At 51.6% G+C, this 21,323-nt stretch overlaps 1 protein-coding gene across 2 annotated transcripts in view; it reads right to left on the bottom strand.

Annotated features, from left to right (window-relative positions):
* Positions 1-1,019: 1,019 nt before the first annotated feature.
* Positions 1,020-21,323, bottom strand: part of NMT1 (N-myristoyltransferase 1) — a 46,218-nt gene continuing 25,914 nt past the window's right edge. The window contains exons 4-12 of one of the 2 annotated variants that reach the window (XM_010331461.3): positions 14,762-14,880; positions 12,267-12,358; positions 11,322-11,438; positions 10,038-10,208; positions 9,107-9,215; positions 6,822-6,992; positions 6,110-6,277; positions 5,002-5,139; positions 1,020-4,389 (exon numbers count right to left, since the gene is read on the bottom strand). In XM_010331461.3, coding sequence (XP_010329763.1) covers positions 4,369-4,389; positions 5,002-5,139; positions 6,110-6,277; positions 6,822-6,992; positions 9,107-9,215; positions 10,038-10,208; positions 11,322-11,438; positions 12,267-12,358; positions 14,762-14,880 — 1,106 coding nt within the window. In that variant the 3' untranslated portion in view covers positions 1,020-4,368. The other variant, XM_010331460.3, reaches the window with a different exon arrangement.

Here is a 21,323-nt window from a genome sequence, read left to right as displayed (position 1 = left end):
AAATGAAGAGCCGAAGAGCCATTAGCGTCGCCTGCAGAGCCAGCTCTGGCCAAGGCCTGGTTGGGGGGTCTGGGTCAGGTAAGCCCCAGGCCCAGGGCTGAGTCTCCATCCTGCTTGGCTTCTCTGGTTTGGTATCTGGTACCAAGAGGAAGGGCCGAAGGCTAGGATGAGGGCCCAGTGCTGGGAAGACTGCCTTGCAAGGGCAAGAGTCTTTAAGGAAGTGAACTGGGAGGCGGAAGCAAGGCAGAAATCACAGCTTTTTTAACCCTGGAGGCCCATGGATAGAAACCACACATAGGGCCACGTTCTCTCAGCCCAAAGCTAAGGGCAGGAAAGAAGACATAAGCCACAGGGGCCCAAGTGATTTCGTTTGGGGTAGGAGGGTTGGGGGGCCTAAGAGGGGTCAGGCAGGCCTTGTGTCCTCTCAGCTTCCCTGGCAAGGGGCTTGGAGGCACCAGACATGGACCTGAAAAGATCAGGGGGTCAGGGAATGGATAAGTTCCGGAGGATAAGAACAGGGGGAATGGGAAGTCTTCAACACAGCTACTGGGGCCCAGCAACTTGCCGTGTTAAAATGTGCCCCTGGACCACCCGGCCAGTGGCGCAGGAGGAGAGACGTGGCACCTGGGCACAGTGGGAAGGGGCAGCGCCTGCATCCCCACCGAGGAGGCACTGCTGACCTGGACTGAGGGGCTGCTCTGCACCTATGTGGGGAAGCCGGGCCAGCTCCTGTGCCGAGGTGCTCGAGTGCTGGCTGAAAGCCTGGCTGCTGCTCTAACTCGGGAGTGAACCTGGGTCAATACCAGCTCCTCTTTGGCGGGTGGGAAAGGTCTGACAACCCCAAGTTCGCCCTGGAGAAGGGCAGCCTTGCCAAAGGAAGGCCTTTGGAAGCTGGCTTGGTGCTGTGGGCTTGAGGGCCTTGGTGGCCGGGCCCTGCTGTCCCGGCTCTAGCCCAGGCCCCAGCACTCCGTCTCTTCTACTGCCACCTGCTGACCAGGAATACCAGGAGGACAGAAGGGTTTGTTCAGCTGCTTCCTTTATTAGAAACAAGTGAGATGTATTGAGCAGAACAACAATGCATTTGGTATTTCCTCCCCAACCCTGGAAATGAATGCCCCCCTCCTTAGCCCAAAGAAAAGCCAAGACAAAAAGGTGAAGCTCCCCATTCCCTGTTCCCAGACATGGCACCTGCCTGCCAGTCAGTATTTTTAAACTGAATTGAATCAAATTGTCCTAAACAGCCTCCCTGGGTGCAGCTGGCTTGCAGACCCACCTTCATTTTGCAGCAGAGCAAAACTGAAGCCTCAGGCCTCCCCTGGTTCTGGGGAAGGTGGGCCAGGCCGTCAAAGGCTGCCTCATAGGTGGGTAGGCACTGTCGGGGGGACACTCTTGCCCCTCCCCTGACCTGACATCTGGTTCCCCTCCCTCTCCTAGACTGCAGCTCCATGCAGCTGTCCAAGGCCCTAGGGCCCTTAGGTTGGTTAAATGCTAGTCATCCTTGGGGAGAGAGTTCAGGACCAAAGGGACTCCCCTGGGCTTCCGAGAGCCAGCAAGCAGGGGGGCGACGGCAGTTGGATGGGAGTTGTGGGGAAGGCCTGACATGTTCCATAAACCTGGTGTTCAAGTAGCTGAGTGTAGGCCAGCCTTTAAATAAGACAGGAGCCTCTTCAGAAACAGGCATGTGTGAGGAAACGAGCTGTGCAGGCCTCGAGCCGGAGCACAGGCCTCCTATCAGCTCTCTCCCTACACACAGGCTGGAGTCTGTGGTCAAACGCAAAGTCAATCCAAAGGCAGGAGGTAAAGGTCATCTTCAAAACATGGCAGCTGGAAGGACTGGGTGACAGAGGGTGGTGGCCTTCCAATAGTGGCTCCTCAAGGAGGGTGAGCGTGAAAGCCTCAGGAAGCCTTTGCTTGGTTCAAGCCAGTCACACTGCAGGGCTCCTGCAGGGAGGCCCTGACTCCGGGATGGTGCTCTCTCAGCTCTCTGGCCTGAAGTCCCAGAAGGGGTTGAATGAAGAACACACGGACTATTGGGACAAAAAATGAGAGGCAGCAAGCAGCTTGAGCCAACCTCTGCACACCTGGGCAGGGTCCTCACCGTAAGGTAAAGCAGAGTCCGTGGAGCAGGGCACCTGGTTTTGGTGAGGGAGATGCTGGGGCCTTGCCAGGAGATTTCTTTCTTCCAGAACAGCCACCAGGGCCTCACCGTTTCCATTCCATGACCTGGGTCAACCGAAACGGAGCTCACTCCAGAGATCTGCGCAACCCAAATCTCAGAGGCAGCTGAAGCTGGGACCTGGCCCAGAATGCATCAAGACTAGGACAGGGAGCCTTTCCAAGTCCCAGGTTTCCCCAAGGTAGGAAAGACTTGGGCATTCTGTTCTTTGATATCCCAAAGGTCTGGACAGGGTGAGCTGCTCTGGGGCCTGAGGCGCCGGCAACTGTTATCTGAGAGGCTGAGAAGCAAGCCCCTGCCTCTCCGACTCCTCCCGTCTGCAGAACGCAGTGCGCATCTTGCTAAGAACAGCAGCTTCTTTGGTCTCGGTATCTTGGAGTCAAGGAGTCAAACGTCAGTCATGATTACTGGAGCCTGCAGTTTGCAGCACAGGAACAATGGGAAAAGGGAGGCCCCTGCAGGTCTCTGATGAAAATCCACCATAGTGGAGTTGCTGGCTCTAGCAGCAGTCTCTGCAGAGAGCAGGCAGCATTCTCAGGGGTGGCACAGTCCCCATCCCAAATATACGATGTCTTCTGGTTTTGGGAACTCTGCAGAATTAGCCTCCGACAAGCCACACCAAAACCCACGGCTGGAAACAAGCCCCTGCTGGCCTGCAGAGTGGCTTCGGTGAGTGGCACAGGGCTGTGCCTGGCCTTCTGGCTGAGGCTTCATTTCCATGAGTGGAGAGGTGACAGCAGCAAGGAGACCCTGCGTGCCACAGGTGATGCTACCTCCTCTCCACCACTTCCTTCTCTCTAGAGCAAAAGTTACATCCAAGCCTGGATGTAACTTTTCCTGACAATTCCACAGCCCAATTCTGCCCAGGCCACTTGGCTGAACACCACTGAAGCATGCCTGTATCAACAGCCATGTGACCAGAGGCTCGATTACTTTTTGGGAAACTGGCAGCACTGACAACCATCACTACCACAAAAATCCACAAAACAGCATCAGCGAAAATCAGACTCAGACAATGGTGATGGGAAACCATTTCTGTTGCCAAGTCCAGATCTGCCTCTGTTCACCACTCGTTGAGCCACTTGCAGGCTGTGTCTTGGAAAGGGGCACAAGAAATGGCTGATGGGTTGGAAGGCACAGGCCAGGGGCTGGTGGCTGAAGGGATCTGGGTATCAGCCCCACACCACTCCTGCCCAGCCACCCCGGAACATCAGGGTGCTAGCTCTTTGCTCTAAGATGAGCTAAGCAGGGCTTGCACTGACATGGTCCTCAAAGGTCCCTGATGCTGCTGTAAGGAGGTCCAAGGGCCTCTTCAAACTGCCAGTCATCCCGGGCAGCGGAAAAGCAGAATCTCACAGCGGACTCATCCCTATGAGGTTGGCAACAGCTGGCTAAAGAGCCCTATTAAATCAGTTGGCAGGATGACCTACCGGGAGCAGGCCAAGGGGATGGAGGAAGGGACTCAATCAATGAGATCTGCCTCCACAGACCGTCCCATTGCTGTGTCTCAGAATGCAGACAGGTCTGGCCCTGCAGGAAAGTCCCTGCCCAGGGTCAGCCCCAGCCAAGAGCTCCACGTGGCATCCCATGAGATCTGAGCCTGGTCCACCTCCCCTTCCTTCTCAAGGCCAATCATCCCAGCTGATTCAGAAGGGAACTGGATGAGGTTCTCCAGATCCTTTTCCCCAAGGTAAGTCAATGTCTCCTCTGGAGGAAACAATGAACTGTACCGATGTGTCGGTCTGCCACTGTCCTGGGGTCCCAATTTTGAGGAATGATCTGGATTCAGCTTTTCATTAAAGACCAAACATCCTTGTACATTTGAAACATGAAAGATATTTAAAATATTTATATATATATAATATATATATACTTTTATTATTCACCCGTTAACTCCATAATATGCCAATCACGAGCTAGTTTTCAGCAGTTACATTCCCTTGATCACGGCTGCATGAGGATGTGATTAACTGGAAAACAGGGAGACCAGAGACACAACCGGAGATGACGTCACGCAGCCCACGCCATCGCAATACAATTGTCAAGTTCACTGGCGGTTTGGTAAAGCCGGTTCAGTTCTGCTCCCTTTGCCAGGGATTCTCACATGTGTGAAAATTGGACCAACAGAGGTGGGGTTCCATTTCCTGGTTCGACTTTTCAGTGGCTTTATCCAGAATGTCACTGGTGTCTGGTTATTGTAGCACCAGCCCAACCTAAGAGAGCCAATGGGGAGAGGCAGAGCTGAGTCGGACAGTGGCCCAAAGACCCTCCCACACCCCCCAGCCCAAAGTTCCAAACGGCTAGGCCCAGGTCCACCGCCTGTGCTGTGGGAACAGACTCACACCCAGCTGGCCCCGCACCCGACCTCCACACCAGGGTCCACACGTCTATCAGACCTCCCAGGGAAAACTGGCCCACACTCCAGCTCACCCCACGTCCCCTGTGGCGCTGGAAGAGGAAAGGCTAAGAAAGTGTCACGCCAGGAAGAGGGCGGCAGCTCAGGACAGGAAACCTCCTGGCGAACCCCAGCCCTACCCTCCTGGCGAACCGTGGGCAACTCAACTTCCACGGTTCCCTCCGATGGGAAGGCCCCGCTGGAGATGACCTTTCTGCTCCTGTGTCTCTGTCCCGTCTGCCATCCTCACATAAGTTGCTGAGAGGGCAACACTGACCTGCTGGTCTGGCCAGCAGAGGGAGGGCATTTTCAAAGGCTTAGCTCCAGGGAACAAGGACGCAGACTGCGGCTGTCTCCTCAGCCCATGGCCCAGTTTCTGACACGGACTCCCTGAGCCAGGCGGCCTGGACTCTGGCTGGGCAGTGCCTACCTTCTCTGCCCCCATGCTGGGGCATTTCCAATTGTAAAGGTAATACTGCAGGTTGCCATCCCCTATGCCAAACTTGAGCTTCTCCAGGAAGGTTTTGTTCTCCATGAGATCCAGTGCATTGAACACATCAAACCCTTTCTGCAAAGCGGCAGGGAGAAGCAAGGACAGGTGAGGACAGGTGCGGACGGCCTCCTTCATACCCCTCTGCTGTCATTTCAAAGCTGTCCAGTGGGCAGCCCCAAGAACAAGGTTCCCTCAGAAGCACCACTGCTTCCGCAGGAGTCTCCACTCTCCGGGCAGTTCTCGGGACTCTCTGAGCAAGCCCTCCGGCCTGGCCTCTGCTCCGTGTCCCTCTAGGTATACGCGTGTGTACTCAGTGTCCAGGCCGGGGTTCTTGCTACTCCTGCTTACGCCTCCCTGAAACTTTAGTCATTTCCACAGTCCTCTCTGGAGTCCAAGCCCTGAGACCCTTCCTCGGAGAAGCTGGCTCCCGTCAGTCACCTGTTTGTGTGGCTTCCTTACTCCATGGATGCCCAGCTCTCTGGCCCTCAGTGCACCTCATGTTGTATGACACCAGCTGTGACGCTCGGAGACTGTGAAGATGCTTCCTAAGCCTCACCAACCATAGCAGAAGCTCTCACAGGGCAGGGACCAGCTTGCCCACAGCAGGCTTGGCTGGGCACAGGAAGTCACCAGAACCCACAGTGAAGCACTGACCGATGGGCTCTCCACCCCATGCCGGCAGTCAGACGCTCCGATGACTCACCAAGACAGAGAGCAATCACCCCTTTCCCAAACTGGGGAAGCTGTGAGGAGAACCCCTGTCTTCCCAGGGCAGCCCTGGCTATTCAGGCTCCTTGGCAGCGCCTCCTGTGAGAACGAAACTCACTGAAATAAATCAGGAGGAGTTCATTGCCTTCACTTTGGATGCTCCTTGCTCCCTCCTAGTTTTGAGTTTTTGACTGAAAACTGCGGGAACCCTGCCTAAGCAGAACAGGAGGTGGGGAGGACTCAGAGCCTCCCCGCCCTGCGTCCCGGGGCTGTGCTCACCACGGCTCCACTGCCCCTTCCCCGCACATCTCCAGAGACCCCCTGGTCTGCTCCTCACCATTTTGGCGAGAACAAGGGCGTCGCTCATGAGGTCTAGAAGAGGGGTCTGGGTGTGAACATTGTAGAAAGAATAAGCAGCTTTGAGACTCTTGTGGGTTGGATGGTTCATGATGGTGGAGGGCAGCGTATAAAAGCTCAGGAAATCCGTCACCTCTCCGTTTGCGTTCTGAAGGGGAGGCAATAAGGCAGCGTTAAGCGGGCAGAGTGGCACTGCAGGCCCTGGGACAAATGTCTCCTCTCACTCTGCCTTCAGGCAGCTCTGCCCCTCTAGATAAAGGTGGAAACAGCACTGGCTTGGGGCACTTGAGGACAGAGCCACGATCGTGGGCTGAACCTGCCAAACCTCTTTCCCAGCATGGGCACCCTGGGACCTCTTCCTGCAGCTCACATCCCCCGAGACTGTGTCTCCTATGTCTGGTCGGCACTAGGTTAAGCTGGGACAGGCAGGGAACTGAAGGCTTTCCTGAAGGATTAAGCGGGGCTCAGGTCTCTATTCCATTGTCAAAGTGGGGTCGAGGGGGAGAAGGGCTCAAGCCAGATCCAGAGGTATCTTTTCAGCAAGTTCAAGCACCAACTCCCTGTTTTTAGGGAGGACCAAACACAGATCGTCAAGGAAGTCTAGGGTGCCAACACCTGAGCCCTGGGAAGCTGGCCACTTGGGGCTGTCACACTGGAACGAGTTCGAGGCCTGGAACCGCTTCCTGACTCACCTCCACCACGAAAGTGTCGATGATGTTCTCCTGGGGGTAGAACCAGTGCTCCACCTCCTCCTGGCTCATGACTGGCGTGAGGTGAAACTGCTTCAAGTACCTGGTGAGGAGCTGGTGCACTACTGGAATGTCCTTTTTTTCCATTGGTCGAAGCCCAGCTGTCTTGGGAGTCTGAAAGCAAGACAGGAGAGATGGAGTGAGATGAGCTGATCACCCTGGCTCCACCGTGAGGACAGATCAGGCGCTCAGGAGAGAATCCCTGGTCACTGGGCGGTTCCCTACACCCGGTGCACATCTCCTCAGGCACAGGGCTTGCCTCTTCCCTATCTTTTGGGCCTTTCCCTCCTACTCCAGGCGGGCTCAGACTGCTGCATCAACCAACCATGCACATGGCCCCAGGCTGACTTCCTAGGAAAACATAACCCTTCATGCCCCACCCTTGTTTCAAACTCCCCACCTCAGAGCACAAGACTTTTCTACCCTCAGGCCAGCTGGCCTTTCTAGCTGTGCCTTTCGCCCCCAAAGCCCAGGGGTCCTCACTGGCTTCTCACTGAACTGTAACTGATGCCATCCTACACTCATTGCTCTCTCTCTGCTAGACTTACAGCACTTCACAAACAGACCCCAGGGTCCAGCCAGGGTCTGCCCACCCAGACACCGTTACACCAGTACCTCCCGGAGAGACATGCTGCAAGTTACGTTCAGAAGAAAAGCATCAGACTCCCAGGATTTCATCCCTAGTCAGCGTCCCACCCAACAGCTGCTTTTGCTAGAAAAACGCTTCAGTGGAATCAAACTATGTAATCCTGTGGAGCAAATAAATACTGGGGTTAGTAGAAACATCCCCAGAGGCTCAGATGCACAAAGGTAGGCTTTGGCCAATCTGCAAACGGGGTGGTGTCACAGCTCACAAGGCCTCAGTGAGTGCCCGATACAATGCTTCCCAGTGCAGGAACTGCTTGTAAAACTCCAGTTCTAGGACCTGTAACCTCTAAAATTCCTTGCTAACCCTCCTCTCTCTAGGGAATGCTCAGTGACCTCATTCTACATGGCAACTCCCACAATGATACCTCATGGGTGAGACATTCTTCTGGCTGCTGCAGCACTTTAAGAATGCTCTCTGCCTGCCTGCCCACCAGCCTAGAACACAGGGCAAATCTATCATGAGAACAGAGCGAGAAGGCACACACCACAGTCCCCCAAACCTGTGCTTTTGGCCGTGTCTAATAGTACTGCAGTAGTCTCTCAAGATGGGACACTAATGACCCCAATCCGCTGGTGGATTAGCCTCATTTCAGAGTGATCAATCCTGTTAGGAGGCTGAGGAGTCCAGGCAGATAGCTCTCCGGTCAGCAGGCCCTGAGTAACTGTGTGGACTGACAGCCAACTGGAAGCACTCCGAGGAAAGAGAAGGGAATTTAAGAATTTCTACTGTGCTGAGCACGGTGGCTCACGTCTGTAATCCCAGCACTTTGAAAGGTTGAGGTGGGCGGATCACTTGAGCCCAGGAGTTCCAGACAAGCCTGGGCAACATGACAAACCTCTGTTTCTGAGAAAACAAAATTTAGCTGGGCATGGCAGCACATGCCTGTAGTCCCAGCTACTTGGGAGGCTGAGGTGAGAGAATCACTTGAGTCTGGAAGGTCAAGGCTGCAGTGAGCTGTGACTATGCCACTGCACTTTCGCCTGTCTCAAAAAAAACAAACAAAACAAAGAAAGAATCCCTACCTTAGGATCCCAAAGCCAGCCACAGTTGGAACATTTGTTTCTTTGAGAAACCAGGAAAACTGAGACCCAGAATAGAAAAGCAGCTCACTTAACATTGCCCAGTCCTTCAGTGCCAAATCTGGGTGGGGGGACTGGGATTAGAAATCGGTGCTTCATCCTTCACCTGAGCCAGCAGAGGGGAGCCACAGACCCTCAATTACCTCTGCACTGGGCTTTCGAACGCACTGCCATGTGTGTGAGGTTCACTAAGTGGATTCATCCTTCTATTTATGCTTTACTTAGGCTAAAATTGCAGAGAATAGGTGTTCTCAGGCCTTTCAACAGATGGCAGAGAAGCTAGCCCAGGCACAGGCTCAGAGGAACCGAGAAAGTTTAACTAAAATAAAATGCTGCTGCAGATAACAGAAATAGAAAGTCCAGGAAATGTGAAGACTATGGGCTGATTTGCTTTTCTGGTAGGAGAAAGCCTGCTCTCCATCCAGAGCCCTTCTCTCCTGCTGAAGCCAGGCTTTCCTTGACCTCTCTGCCCCCTGCCCAGCGCCCAAGGGCACACTAGCCTCTGGCAGTCGGTACAGCTTCATGGTGCGCTGCATGGTCATATTTCTGCTCAGGTGGGAGAACTTCACTTCAATCAGCTTCCGTGGGTTTAGGGACCGATGCCAATACCTGTGGGGACAGAAATGTCCTGTTTTCAGGGTTCTGGCCAATTCCTATTACAAGGACAATGGCAGGAGACCCCAGATGGCCAGCAGGTGGCGTGAGAGACACATCAGGGCCCTCCGGAGCCAGTGGTGTCACTCCATTCTCTAGCCTCCCCCAAGTGAGTGCTGCCAAAGCTCCTCCATTTTTTTCTCCCTATTTTTCTTTCTCAATTTCAAAAACGATTCCTTTGCTCCAGTGATTGTCTGGAGAGAGCAATCCTCACTCCTAGAATCAAGTCAATGGAAAAGGCTGCAGTCATGCCCAGAATACGATGGCAGAGGCACCCGTCCTCCTCCCTCCTCCTCTTCTGCCTTCACACCTGCTGTTTTCACTTTTAAAGTTCTCTAGGGAGAGATTATTCAATTGTTTTAAACAACTTTCTAAGGCAGAGGTTGCCCTTAGATCACATGTCAGACTTGCTCTATTTGGTGCACAATATTCAAAACAAATTGAGCCAAGCATTCAAAACTTTAGGATGTTTCCCATAAAAATCCAGTTTTGGGCTCATCCTTAAAAAACAAACCACAGCACTGCCTTCCACCATCTCCAACTGGCAGCAGCCAACAGACACCAAGAGCCCTCCAGACAAGGCAGGGACTTGCCAGTCTGCCATCCTCACAACCCTCCTGCCCTCTCCACACTCCCCATCTGGCTCCTGCAGGCACCTAGTGCCCACCTTACCAGATACTACAGAGATGGGATGCTAAGGGCGGAGCTGCGACTCACAGTGACAAACTAGAGTGCAGACACCAGTATTTTTAGGGCCTTACAGGAAGATAGTTTTACCTGCAGGTGCCAACAGGCTTTGGTAGTACCACCCCGGCAGTGTAAACAGCCTGGAAGATGCCCTCCAGGTGAACCCGCCTGGTGATCTCTCGGATCAGGACTGGAGCCACCCTCTTGGAACGCAGCTTCTTGTGGACACACAGGAAGTTGATCTCCACCATCTTCTTCTCTCTAAGTGGGAAAAATCCAGGCGACAAGGTTTTTAACAGGGAAGGGAATGGTGATTCCATCAAACACATGCAGCTACACCTAGAAGGGTCAGGTCTGTAGCACAGGTGTGCTTTTAGCTGCCACCTGCACTCAATACTGGGCCTCCCTTCCCACCACACTCCACCAGGTCAGGAGCCCACCTCATTTCAACAGTCTATTTCCAAAGGAAAGTGGGACTCAAGCAAACACCTTTATTTGAAAGTACCACCATCATCTGCCTGATGAATCCCTAGGAATCGGCTGGGGAATCCCATCTTTAGCATGCAGGGAAGCAGCACAGGGAACCCATGGGGCAGGTCAAGGCAATTCTAGGGTTTCAAGGCTCTGATTCCCTCAAGAACACAGCTGATAAGCCCTGAAGACTGTGGCAGGCAGATGGTTTCAACATTTCCAGGGAAAACGAAGAGCAGGGATCACAGGCCCCAAGGACTATCTTAACCTGGGTCACACTGGCTCTGGCCCCTTTCTGCTGCTGCTCAAGAGCTTCCATGTGTGACTGGTACAGGCGTTCAAAATTGAGCCTCTGATTAGCCAGGTGTGGCGGCAGGTGCCTATAATTCCAGCTACTTGGGAGGCTGAGGCAGGAGAATTGTCTGAACCCTGAAGGTGGAGGTTGCAGTGAGCCAAGATTGTATCACTGTACTCCAGCCTGGGCAACAGAGTGAAACACCATCCCCCAAAAAACCAAAAAGCCTCATGCCTATAATCCCACTCTTGGGAGGCAGAGGTAAGTAGATAACTTGAGTTCAGGAGTTTGAGACCAGCATGGGCCACACAGCAAGACCTTGCCTCTATAAAATTAAAAAAATAGTAAAAACAAAAACAAGTCTCTGTGGAGCAGGAACGCTGAGCCTCAGGGTGGCCCCCTTCCAACCTGGGCCACAAACAAGGGAGCCAGCGGTGACTCTGAGCAGAACAGGGGGTTCCTATGATGAATCAGCAGTCCCAGCACCTGGGCATTCTCCGTTCCTGGGACCTTCCCTCTTCCTTTCATGGGGTACACGTGCAGCTTTTTTCCTCCCTCCCAGCAGGATGACGGTGTTGTAGTGGGTGGGGGTAGGTGCTGGTGCTTACGTGTCATAGATATGGATGTTTGCTGGTATGGCACTAATGAACCCAACCAATTTCCGACTTGAGACCACTCGAACCCCACAGTGCCACTGGGGGAGCCAGCCGGGTGGCCGGAGAGCCCTGGAAAAGAGAGGCTGGGGTTGTAGTGCTGCTTGCCAGCAGGCTGGAAAAGCTGTTTGGGATCCACAGCCAAATTTGGTTCTGACCTGGTGCTACCACCTCCCTGGGGGTTAACCGCTGAATTCTCTTTAGGGCCAAGCCTTCCCGGACACGCAGAATACAGCCGTCGCCATTTCTGGCTACTCAGCCCACTTGGCCTAGTTACTCACCCAATCCAAGGTTATCATACTGAGGATTTCGTGCCTGATCTAATTTCTGTACGTTCACTTTGACAGCTTGAACCACGAGACTGGCCTCTGGTTCAGAGCTCAGTAGGTCCCATGGCTGAGAGCTGATGGTGGCAACTCTGGAGCTCTGGGCTCCCGTCTCCCTCTTTCTGGTGCAAATTATTCCTTCCTTTTCAGGTAGTCCCTCTCTGCCTCAGCCCATGCCTCTCTCTTCCTGGATATTAAACATGGCTCAGGCAGGTGGACAACTCAGCATACAACTGAGCATGCTTAGGAACTGGATAGAAAATGAGCCTTCTTTTCTTTGTCTCAGTAGGTCTCATGCCCCTTCCTTTCTTATATATAGTCACCAGCCAATGAATACCTCTTCCCTGGGTACAGCTCTACAAAGGTCTCTATCACCCAGTCAATCTGTCTTAATCAAGGCTGCAATTTCAAGCTCCAATGAAAGCAAGTCTCCTTCAGTTGCAGGAACTCAAAAATGACACACTAATTTGCCATTCAAAGGTTGGTCCCTGGCAGGGATGAAAACTCTGGTGCCTGTGGTGGTTCTGCTCTATGCCTTGCCCTCAAGAACCTCAAGAAAGCCCCTATAACTTACCACAAAAGAAACTCTGGGGAATAATCAAATCGGAACATGTTGTCATCATCTTCCACGTAGTTCTCATTCAGGAGGGTGTACAGTTCTTTCAGCTGGAAAGAAAAAAACAGCTCATTTGGAGGTATTCTGCCAGGTAGGGGACCCACTCCAATACCCTGGGGCTCTAGGCTTTTCAGAAGGATGAAGCAAGCTACCAAAAACAATGTGGGATCTCACAAATCCTTCCATCCCCTGGCATGGCAGGGACTCTTGGAGCAAGTACCCTAGTTATAAGTAGAAATTGGAGCCATCAGGGGGTAGAGTGGCAGACCGGGAATGCCACCTAATTAAACAACAACTTCATCGTTCTGTGCCATCAACAATGGAGAGTCACTGGTCTCAACTTCTGTGAAGTGCTGTGGAGAGATTACTCTCAGAGCTAGTCTTACTCCACGGAGACTCATTGCTGTTTCCCACCTTGTCTGATTTTTACCATCTGGCCCAAACAAAGGCCTTTTTTCCTCTCTTTTCAAGATAAGGTCTCACTCTGTTACACAGGCTGGAGTGCACTGGTGTGATCATGGCTCAAGGAAGCCTCCAACTCCTGGGTTCAAGCAATCCTCCTACTTCAGCCTCCTGGGTAGCTGAGACTACTTGTGTATACCACTACACTCGGCTAACTTTTTAAATTTTTTCTTTTGTAGGGGGGCAGTCTCACTACACTGACCAGGCTGATTGATTTCGAACTCCTGGGCTCAAACAATTCTCCAACCATAGGCTCCCAAAGTGTTGGGATTACAGGTGTGAGCCACCACACCCAGCCACAAAGGCCTTTTTCTGCCTTCTCAGCTGTCTCCATCTGCTGGCCCAACTTTAGCATGAAAAAATTCTGTTGGCTGGGCACAGTGGCTCAAGCCTGTAATCCCAGCACTTTGGGAGGCCAAGGTAGGCACATCGCCTGAGGTAGAAAGTTCAAGACGAGGCTGGCCAATGTGGTGAGACCCTGTCTCTACAAAAAAATTTTAAAAATTAGCCAGGCATGGTGGCAGGTGCCTGTAATCCCAGCCACTGGGGAGGCTGAGGCAAGAGAATCGCTTGAACTCAGAAGGCGGAGGCTGCAGTGAGCCAAGATTGTGCCATGGCACTCCAACCTGGGCGAGGGCAAGACTCCGTCTCAAAAGAAAAAAAAAGTGAGGCTCAGTGACTCATGCCTGTAATTCCAGCACTTTGGGAGGCTGAAGCAGGCGGATTACTTGATGTCGTAAGTTTGAAACCAGCCTGGCCAACGTGGTGAACCCCATCTCTACTAAAAGCACAAAAATTAGCTGGGCATGGTGGCATTTGCCTATAATCCCAGCTACTCAGGAGGCTAAAGCAGGAGAATTGCTTAAACCTAGCAGGCAGAGGTTGCAGTGACGTCAGATGGTGCCACTGTACTCTAGCCTGGGTGACAGAGTGAGACTCTGTCTCCAAAAAAAAAAAAAAAAAAAAAAATCTGTTGACATTTTCTTTTTCTTTTTTTTTTTTTTTTGAGATGGAGTCTTGCACTGTCACCCGGGCTGGAGTGCAATGGTGTGATCTCTCGGCTCACTGCAACCTCTGCCTCCTGGGTTGACATGATTCTCCTGCCTCAGCCTCCCAAGTAGCTGGGACTACAGACACACACCGCCACATCTGGCTAATTTTTTTTTTTTTTTTTTTTTTTGAGACAGAGTTTCGCTCTTGTTACCCAGGCTGGAGTGCAATGGCGCAATCTCGGCTAACCACAACCTCCGCCTCCTGGGTTCAGGCAATTCTCCTGCCTCAGCCTCCTGAGTAGCTGAGATTACAAGCACGCACCACCATGCCCAGCTAATTTTTTGTGTTTTTAGTAGAGACAGGGTTTCACCATGTTGACCAGGATGGTCTCGATCTCTTGACCTCGTGATCCACCCGCCTCGGCCACCCAAAGTGCTGGGATTACAGGCTTGAGCCACCGCGCCCGGCCTTTTTTGCAGTTTTAGTAGAGACGGAGTTTCGCTATGTTGGCCAGACTGGTCTTGAACTCCTGACCTCATGCCCACTTAGGCCTCCCAAAGTGCTGGGATTACAGGCATGAGCCACCGTGCCTGGCGACATTTTTCGTCATTCTTTACAAGGGAAACAAATCCCTCTGGTCAAAGCAAGGGGTTCTGGGAGGTTGGGGTGGAAAGGGGAGGACAGACCCTCATTTAGCAGCCCCAGCTCATCAGTCAGGAGACAGACTAGAAAGAAAACAAGGAATGAACAAACAAGAATAAATGAAAAACAGGTATCCACCTTGGGGAGCTACAGAGGTTAACTCGACCTGCCAGAAAAGCTAAGAACTATTTATGTGGAGTCTTGGGCATGCCCCAGGAAGTTACAGATGGGGGTCTGTTCAGACCTCCGTGGCTCAGCTCTCTAGGGCTCGAGTAGGCGTGGTCTCCGTAAGACTGCAGGGCTGACTGTGAAAGTGGTATCGTATCCACAGTGCAACCTTCTAAGCGCTCACTCACCACACCGCGGTCACCCAGGTCCAAGGCATCCCAGGTGAAGCCCTGAGGCAGGGTGTAGGGCTCCTGGCGGATGTTGTCCTTGTCAGGCTCCACGGGGCCATGGGTGTTCACTACTTCACCTGAAAGAAGAGCACAGTGTGAGCCTCACCCTTTGCCCCCTCGGGGCAGCAAAGGGCTCAGCTCAAAACTCAACCACAGCAAATTCCTCGGGTCCCTAAGAGCCTTCCATCTGAAGAACAGTCTGTGCTTGGCAACTGTAAACCATCTTTCCAGCTACCCTTAGACCCTAACTGAGGGCCAATTCATGGCAAAACTTCAGGACAATCACTGGGATCCAAGGTGGTTTGTGTTTTGGAAATCCATTTAAATCTCTCTTGGGTCACTGAATGACAAACATTTATCTTTACTAATTTGGCTTCCTGCCTCCTGGTTGGTGTAAAGAGTGCTGTCAGGGCCCTGGCCCAGGCCCAGCAAGCTGGATGGGTTTGTAAGGAGTCACAACAAGGCTGCTTTTGTGTCAACAGCAACAATGTACTGGGCCCATTTCTGAACCAGATGATGCCTTCTAGGCGCCAGGCTCAATCGTGGCCCTGCCAGCCTTGGCTTTCAGCAGTGTGGGCCAGTTAACTGCTACTGCCAGCTCAGGCCCTCAGTGTTTAGAGTCCTGCGAGTGCCTTTGGGCTGAATCACCAAGTCGACACAGTGCTGCCGGGAAGTCACCCTGACACAACATCCCCTCCCTTTACAGCAGATGCCCCTCCTCTGCGGGAGTGCTCCAAAGATGCAGCCCTCATTCCTATCCACAGTTCAGTTGGACTCAGAAATGCAGAGAGATTCACCACTGAATTCTGGCCCTTGGGATTTTGGTTCTACAATCAGCTCACTCATGTTTACACTGGGAAGAATGTTATGTTTAGTGCATTTTGGAAAACTGAGTCTTCAAAAGGGACCAACTCAGTAACAGTGTTCCTAGCAAAGGGCTCCGTATAGACTAGGCACTCAATTCTTGCTTTTACTGACTTATAGACTCCTGATTCCAAATATTTCTTTCTTTCTTTCTTTCTTTTTTTTTTTTTTAAGACAGAGTCCCACTCTGTTGCCTAGGCTGGAGTACAATGGTGTGATCTTGGCTCACTGCAACCTTCACTTCCCCAGTTCGAGCGATTCTCCTGCTTCAGCTTCCCTAGTGGCTGGAATTACAGGTGCCTATCACCACACCGGCTAATTTTTTTGTGTGTGGTTTGTTTTTTTTTTAGTAGAGATGGGGTTTTGCCATGTTGGCCGGGCTGGTCTCAAACTCCTGGACTCAAGTGATCACCTGCCTCGGCCCCCTAACATTTAATTCTAACATGTAACAGGCAGCTCTAGACCTTCCCAGAATGAATCTGAGGGGCAAGTGTGGTGGAAGGGGATTCATTAGGCCACAGCGGACAATATCACTGCTGGCACTGACCATCTTACCCTCTTCCATTAGACACATAACTGAGCACCAACTGGGCACCAGTGACTCAGTGACCATGCCAGGCCCTAGCGTACAGCAGGAAAAAGACATAACATCTCACAAGACATAACATCTTCTGGGGAAACAGTAAATAAATGAATCATGATCCACATGCTAAGGGTCAAAATCTAGCAAGTGCAGGGACACACAGCAGGGAAGCAGCCTGCTCTACTGGTAATCAGGCTCCCCAACAGGTTTGCTTGGATAGATGTCATATTTTTCTTCCCTAGTTAGGAAACTCATGACCAGGTGCAACAAGGTCTTGCTCTGTTGCCCAGGGTAGAGTGCAGTGGCATAACCTTGGCTCACTACAGCCTCAACGCCCGAGGCCCAAATGATCCTCCCACCTCAGCCTCTTGAGTAGCTGGGACTTATAGGCATGTATGACCATGCCCAACTAATTTGGTTTTTAAATTTTTCACAGAGATGAGGTCTCAATGATGCCCAGGCTGGTGTCAAACTCCCAGACTGAAGTGATCCTCCTGCTTCAGCCTCCCAAAATGCTGGGATTACAGGCATGAGCCACTGCACCTGGCCAAAACCCACCATTTGCTTATTCATAAAGTAGCTCTTGTGAATTTGTTTAAGTCGATCTGCTTCCAACTGACAGCTATGTATATTAAAAAAGAAATCTTTTGAGCCTAAAAAGCTGAGGGCCAGACCCTTTAGTCTTATCTAGGTGCTAATTCTCCAACTTGTATTGAATTTATACCTTTTTCTTTTTTTTTTTTTTTTTTGAGACAGAGTTTCGCTCTTGTTACCCAGGCTGGAGTGCAATGGCGCGATCTCGGCTCACCGCAACCTCCGCCTCCTGGGTTCAGGCAATTCTCCTGCCTTAGCCTCCTGAGAAGCTGGGATTACAGGCACGTGCCACCATGCCCAGCTAATTTTTTTGTATTTTTAGTAGAGACGGGGTTTCACCATGTTGACCAGGATGGTCTCGATCTCTCGACCTCGTGATCCACCCGCCTCGGCCTCCCAAAGTGCTGGGATTACAGGCTTGAGCCACCACGCCCGGCCTATACCTTTTTCTATACACTTTAGAACCTTCTTTTTTCCCCCCTAAATGATTTCCATGGCCACTCACTCCTTCACCAACTGTTCACTAAATCTTAGAACCTGCTAGTTCTGTGGCAGGGGCTGGCAAATGAAGCAGACACAGGTCCTCAGAGATGAGCAAGGAAGCACCTACTGCCCGGCATGACAAGGGCCAATGAGAATGAAGTACAGGGTGCCACAGGGAGGGGCGTGTGTGTGTGTGTGTGTGTGTGTGTGTGTGTGTGTGTGTGTAGCCTGCCCTCTCCCTTACAACGGCCTCTGAGAAGAAGAGGCGTGTGTGTGTGTGTGTGTGTGTGTGTGTGTGTGTGTGTGTAGCCTGCCCTCTCCCTTACGATGGCCTCTGAGAAGAGGGGTGTGTGTGTGTGTGTGTGTGGGTGTGTGTGTGTGTGCGTGTGGCCTGCATTCTCCCTTACAACGGCCTCCGAGTGCCTCCTGCTGAGCAGGAGTGGGAAAGCGGCTCTGCAGAGCACAGCAAGATTGCAGCCAAGTCTCTCAAGGCCAACATGAACCAGTACATGACCAAAGATGATACTTGAAACTTGTTTTAAAAGAATTTGGAAGTTTAAAGAAAACCCTGAACTTTCAATGGGCTTCTTTCTGCACACTCTTTCCGTAAAATTCTTTCTGCGACATGAAGACTCCAAACTGGCCAGGCGTGGTGGCTCATGCCTGTTACCCCAGCACTTTGGGAAGCCGAGGCGGGTGGATCACTTGAGGTCGGGAGTTTGAGACCAGTCTGACAACATGGAGAAATCCCGGCTCTACTAGAAATACAAAATCAGCCAGGCGTGGTGGCGCATGCCCATAATCCCAGCTACTTGGGAGGCTGAGGCAAGAGAATTGCTTGAACCTGGGAGGCAGAAGTCATAGTGAGCCGAGATTGCACCACTGCACTCCATCATGGGCAAAAAAAAGCGAAACTCCTGTCTAAAAAAAAAAACCCAAACTAAGCAATGCAGTGCAACTGTGAAGGACTTTGGAAAAATGACACTGGGATCTGGAAAACATTAAACCAAACAAAGACCAGGGAGAGGGAAAAGAAAGGGGAAGCTTCTCTCCGGGACCCATGGAAACCAGGTGAGTGCGCATCCTCCCTTTGAGAGTTACTTTTTAAAACAGAGTGGCCAGACTGGATTCCACTGAGCCGAGGCAGAAAGGATACTGCTTCCACTGACCTAAGTGGCAAAGGGATGACTTTAAAAAGAAAAAAAGACATAATCTGAAGGGGGCATCAAAGGTTCCTCTGGAGGCTTACGGTTGTTATACAGACTAAAACACTTCTGCTAAGAAAGCCTTTCATTTGTATTTTTTTCATCTTTGAGACAGGGACTCGCCCTGTCACCCAGGCTGGAAAGCAGTGGCACAATCATGGCTCACTGCAGCCTCGAGCTCCAGGCTCAACGATCCTCCCACTCAGCCTCCTGAGAAACTGGGACCACAGGCATGTGCTACCACGTCCGGCTAATTTTTAAATTTTTTTGTAGAGAGGTCGTCTTACCTTGTTGTCCAGGCAGGTCTTGAACTGCTGGGCTCAAGCAGTCCTCATACCTTGGCCTCCCAAAGTGCTGGGATTACAGGCATTGAGCCACCACACTCGGCCTAAGAAGGCCTTTCCATGGTAAACCTAGGATAATTTTAAGCTTCTAAATAATTGCAGGTCTCAGCCAGGTGCAGTGGCTCACGATGGTAATCCCAGCACTTTGGGAGGCTGAGGCAGGACAGCTTGAGCCTAGGAGTTTGAGATCAGCCTGGGCAGCATGGTGAAACCCCGTCTCCACAAAATTTAAAAATTAGGCATGGTGGCAGGCACCTGAAGTTGTAGCTACTCAGGAGGCTGAGCGGGGAGGACTGCTTGAGCCTGGGAGGTCAAGGGTGCATGCAGTGAGCCATGACTGTGCCACTGCACTCTAGCCTGGGTGGCAGAGCGAGACCCTGTCTCAAGAAAATAAAAAGAGAGAGTCATGTAGGTCTCTTTAGTGGAATACCATTTAATTAAAACTCTCCCAAGAAGGTGGGGAGTGCTGTAAAAACACAGTGCAGCTGATATGCATGAGATTCACAATCCTCAGTCCTCCATTTAAGTGAACAAAAATTAGAGCAAGAAGCTGTAGGTGACACCACCCCTGAAAAACTCAGAACTAGGGTGACGCCTCAGCCATGCAGACAGACTAACACACCTGGCAAGGTGGCACTTACTACAGGCTGACACAAACAAAGGAATCTAACCGGTGCTTGACTGACCCCGAGCCTCAAAGGCAGACTCATCAGATGCTCAGGGCAACTGCTCTTCCACAAAGTCCCACACCACATGCTGCACAGAAGGCAAAGCTGAAGAAATAAAACCAAACCTTGTTTCTCCTTCCTCAAACTGTCAGGGCCCATATGAGCAATTGTGTGGCTTTCTCTTGAGCTTTCTGAGAACTAAACTGAAGAACGTTCTACATTTATAGGTGAGAGGAAAACAAAGTATTGCTGGACTGAAGAGGAACAGAAGCAAATTAATCCCAATCTGCTTTTTAAATTTATTTTTGAGACAGAGTCTTGTTCTGCTGCCCAGGCTGGAGTGCAGTGGCGCAATCTTGGCTCGCTACAACCTCTGCCTCCCAGGTTCAAGGGATTCTCCCGCCTCAGACTCCCAAGTAGCTGAGATCACAGGCCTGTGCTACCATGCATAGCTCATTTTTGTATTTTTAGTAGAGATGAGGTTTTACCATGTTGGCCAGGTTGGTCTCAAATTCCTGACCTCAGGTGATCCGCCTGCCTTGGCCTCCCAAAGTGCTAGGATTACAGGCATGAGCCACCATGCCTGGCCTCAATCTGCCTCTTTACCAGGTGCCACTATTTATGAAGAATGTAGCAGCAAGAATACTCATTTGCAAATTCCTCAGGAAAAATAAAATCAAACCAAAACGCCATCTGAAAACAGGACCAAGATGTATGGCAGCCGCCACACACACCTCACCAGGGATTTCATTCAGAGGTGACACGTGTGGCTCTCTGCATCCTTCCTGCTCCTCAGTGAGAAACTGGTCACTGGGACCCCCATCCTGTGGCCCAAAGCCTTGCTGGAAGGCTTAGCCAGCGGGCCTGGGACCTGGCCAACGCAGGCAGCCAAACACACAACGTGGTAGGGGAATCGGCACCCCTCTTGTTCCTGGGCAGTGCTCTGCTCTTCCTCTGCTGTAGGGATGCACCTCTTCGGCTTCCTTCTGTTGTAACCAAGCTTCTAAGAACTGCATCTGCTCTAGAGCAGAACTCCTCAAACTTTCAAGGTGGACAGAAATCCCCTGCCAGCTCTGATGCTGCAGCTTTGGGTGAGGCTTGACAACCTGCGCTTCCACTAGCAATTAGGCGATGCCCATCCTGTAGGTCTGCAGGCCGCATGGAGGAGCTGCTCCCCACCTCTGCAGCAGACAGATCTCCTTGGGCACGGCTGTCTTTCTTCCTTCACCAGTCTTTGGCCCTACCCTGCCCAGCACTGCCCAGCCCTGCCCCACCCTTCTCTGCACAAAACGTGCTAGTCAAGTCTCATTGTGTTTCTGGAGGGGAGCAGTAATGTGGACATGATATTTAAAAGTCATTTATGTTTGGTGCTGGAACATACGATTTTTCAACATACTTACTTTCCTAGTCACAAAGAAAATAGGAACTAGGCCATCAATGGGTCCAGAATCATGATACGATCACTTCAGAAACTTTGTCAACGGAGTCCTGAAGTTAGCCATCAAGGTTGGCTGTGGCTCAGTATCGGCAGGCACATCTAACAGGATCCAGTCCCTTCCAGAATCCTTTTCGACATTCTGCCTGTTCCACCCCTTTAGTGGTTCATTATAGTTTTTTTAAGGAGTGCTGATGAAACCTATGTATGGTATTCCTGGTGTTGAACCTTCACTGCTGAGCAAAATCTCAAATCATTTTGCATTTAGTAAGCATGCATCAGCTAAGAGACAAAGGGGAAGAGGCTGGGGCCTTTGCCCATTCCAGGAATAAACACGTGCCCAA

This window comes from Saimiri boliviensis, chromosome 17 (assembly GCF_048565385.1).
Source record: "Saimiri boliviensis isolate mSaiBol1 chromosome 17, mSaiBol1.pri, whole genome shotgun sequence".
Lineage (NCBI taxonomy): Eukaryota > Metazoa > Chordata > Mammalia > Primates > Cebidae > Saimiri > Saimiri boliviensis.
Note: the sequence above shows the minus strand (reverse complement) of the source record. Positions and strands in the feature narration are given on the sequence as shown.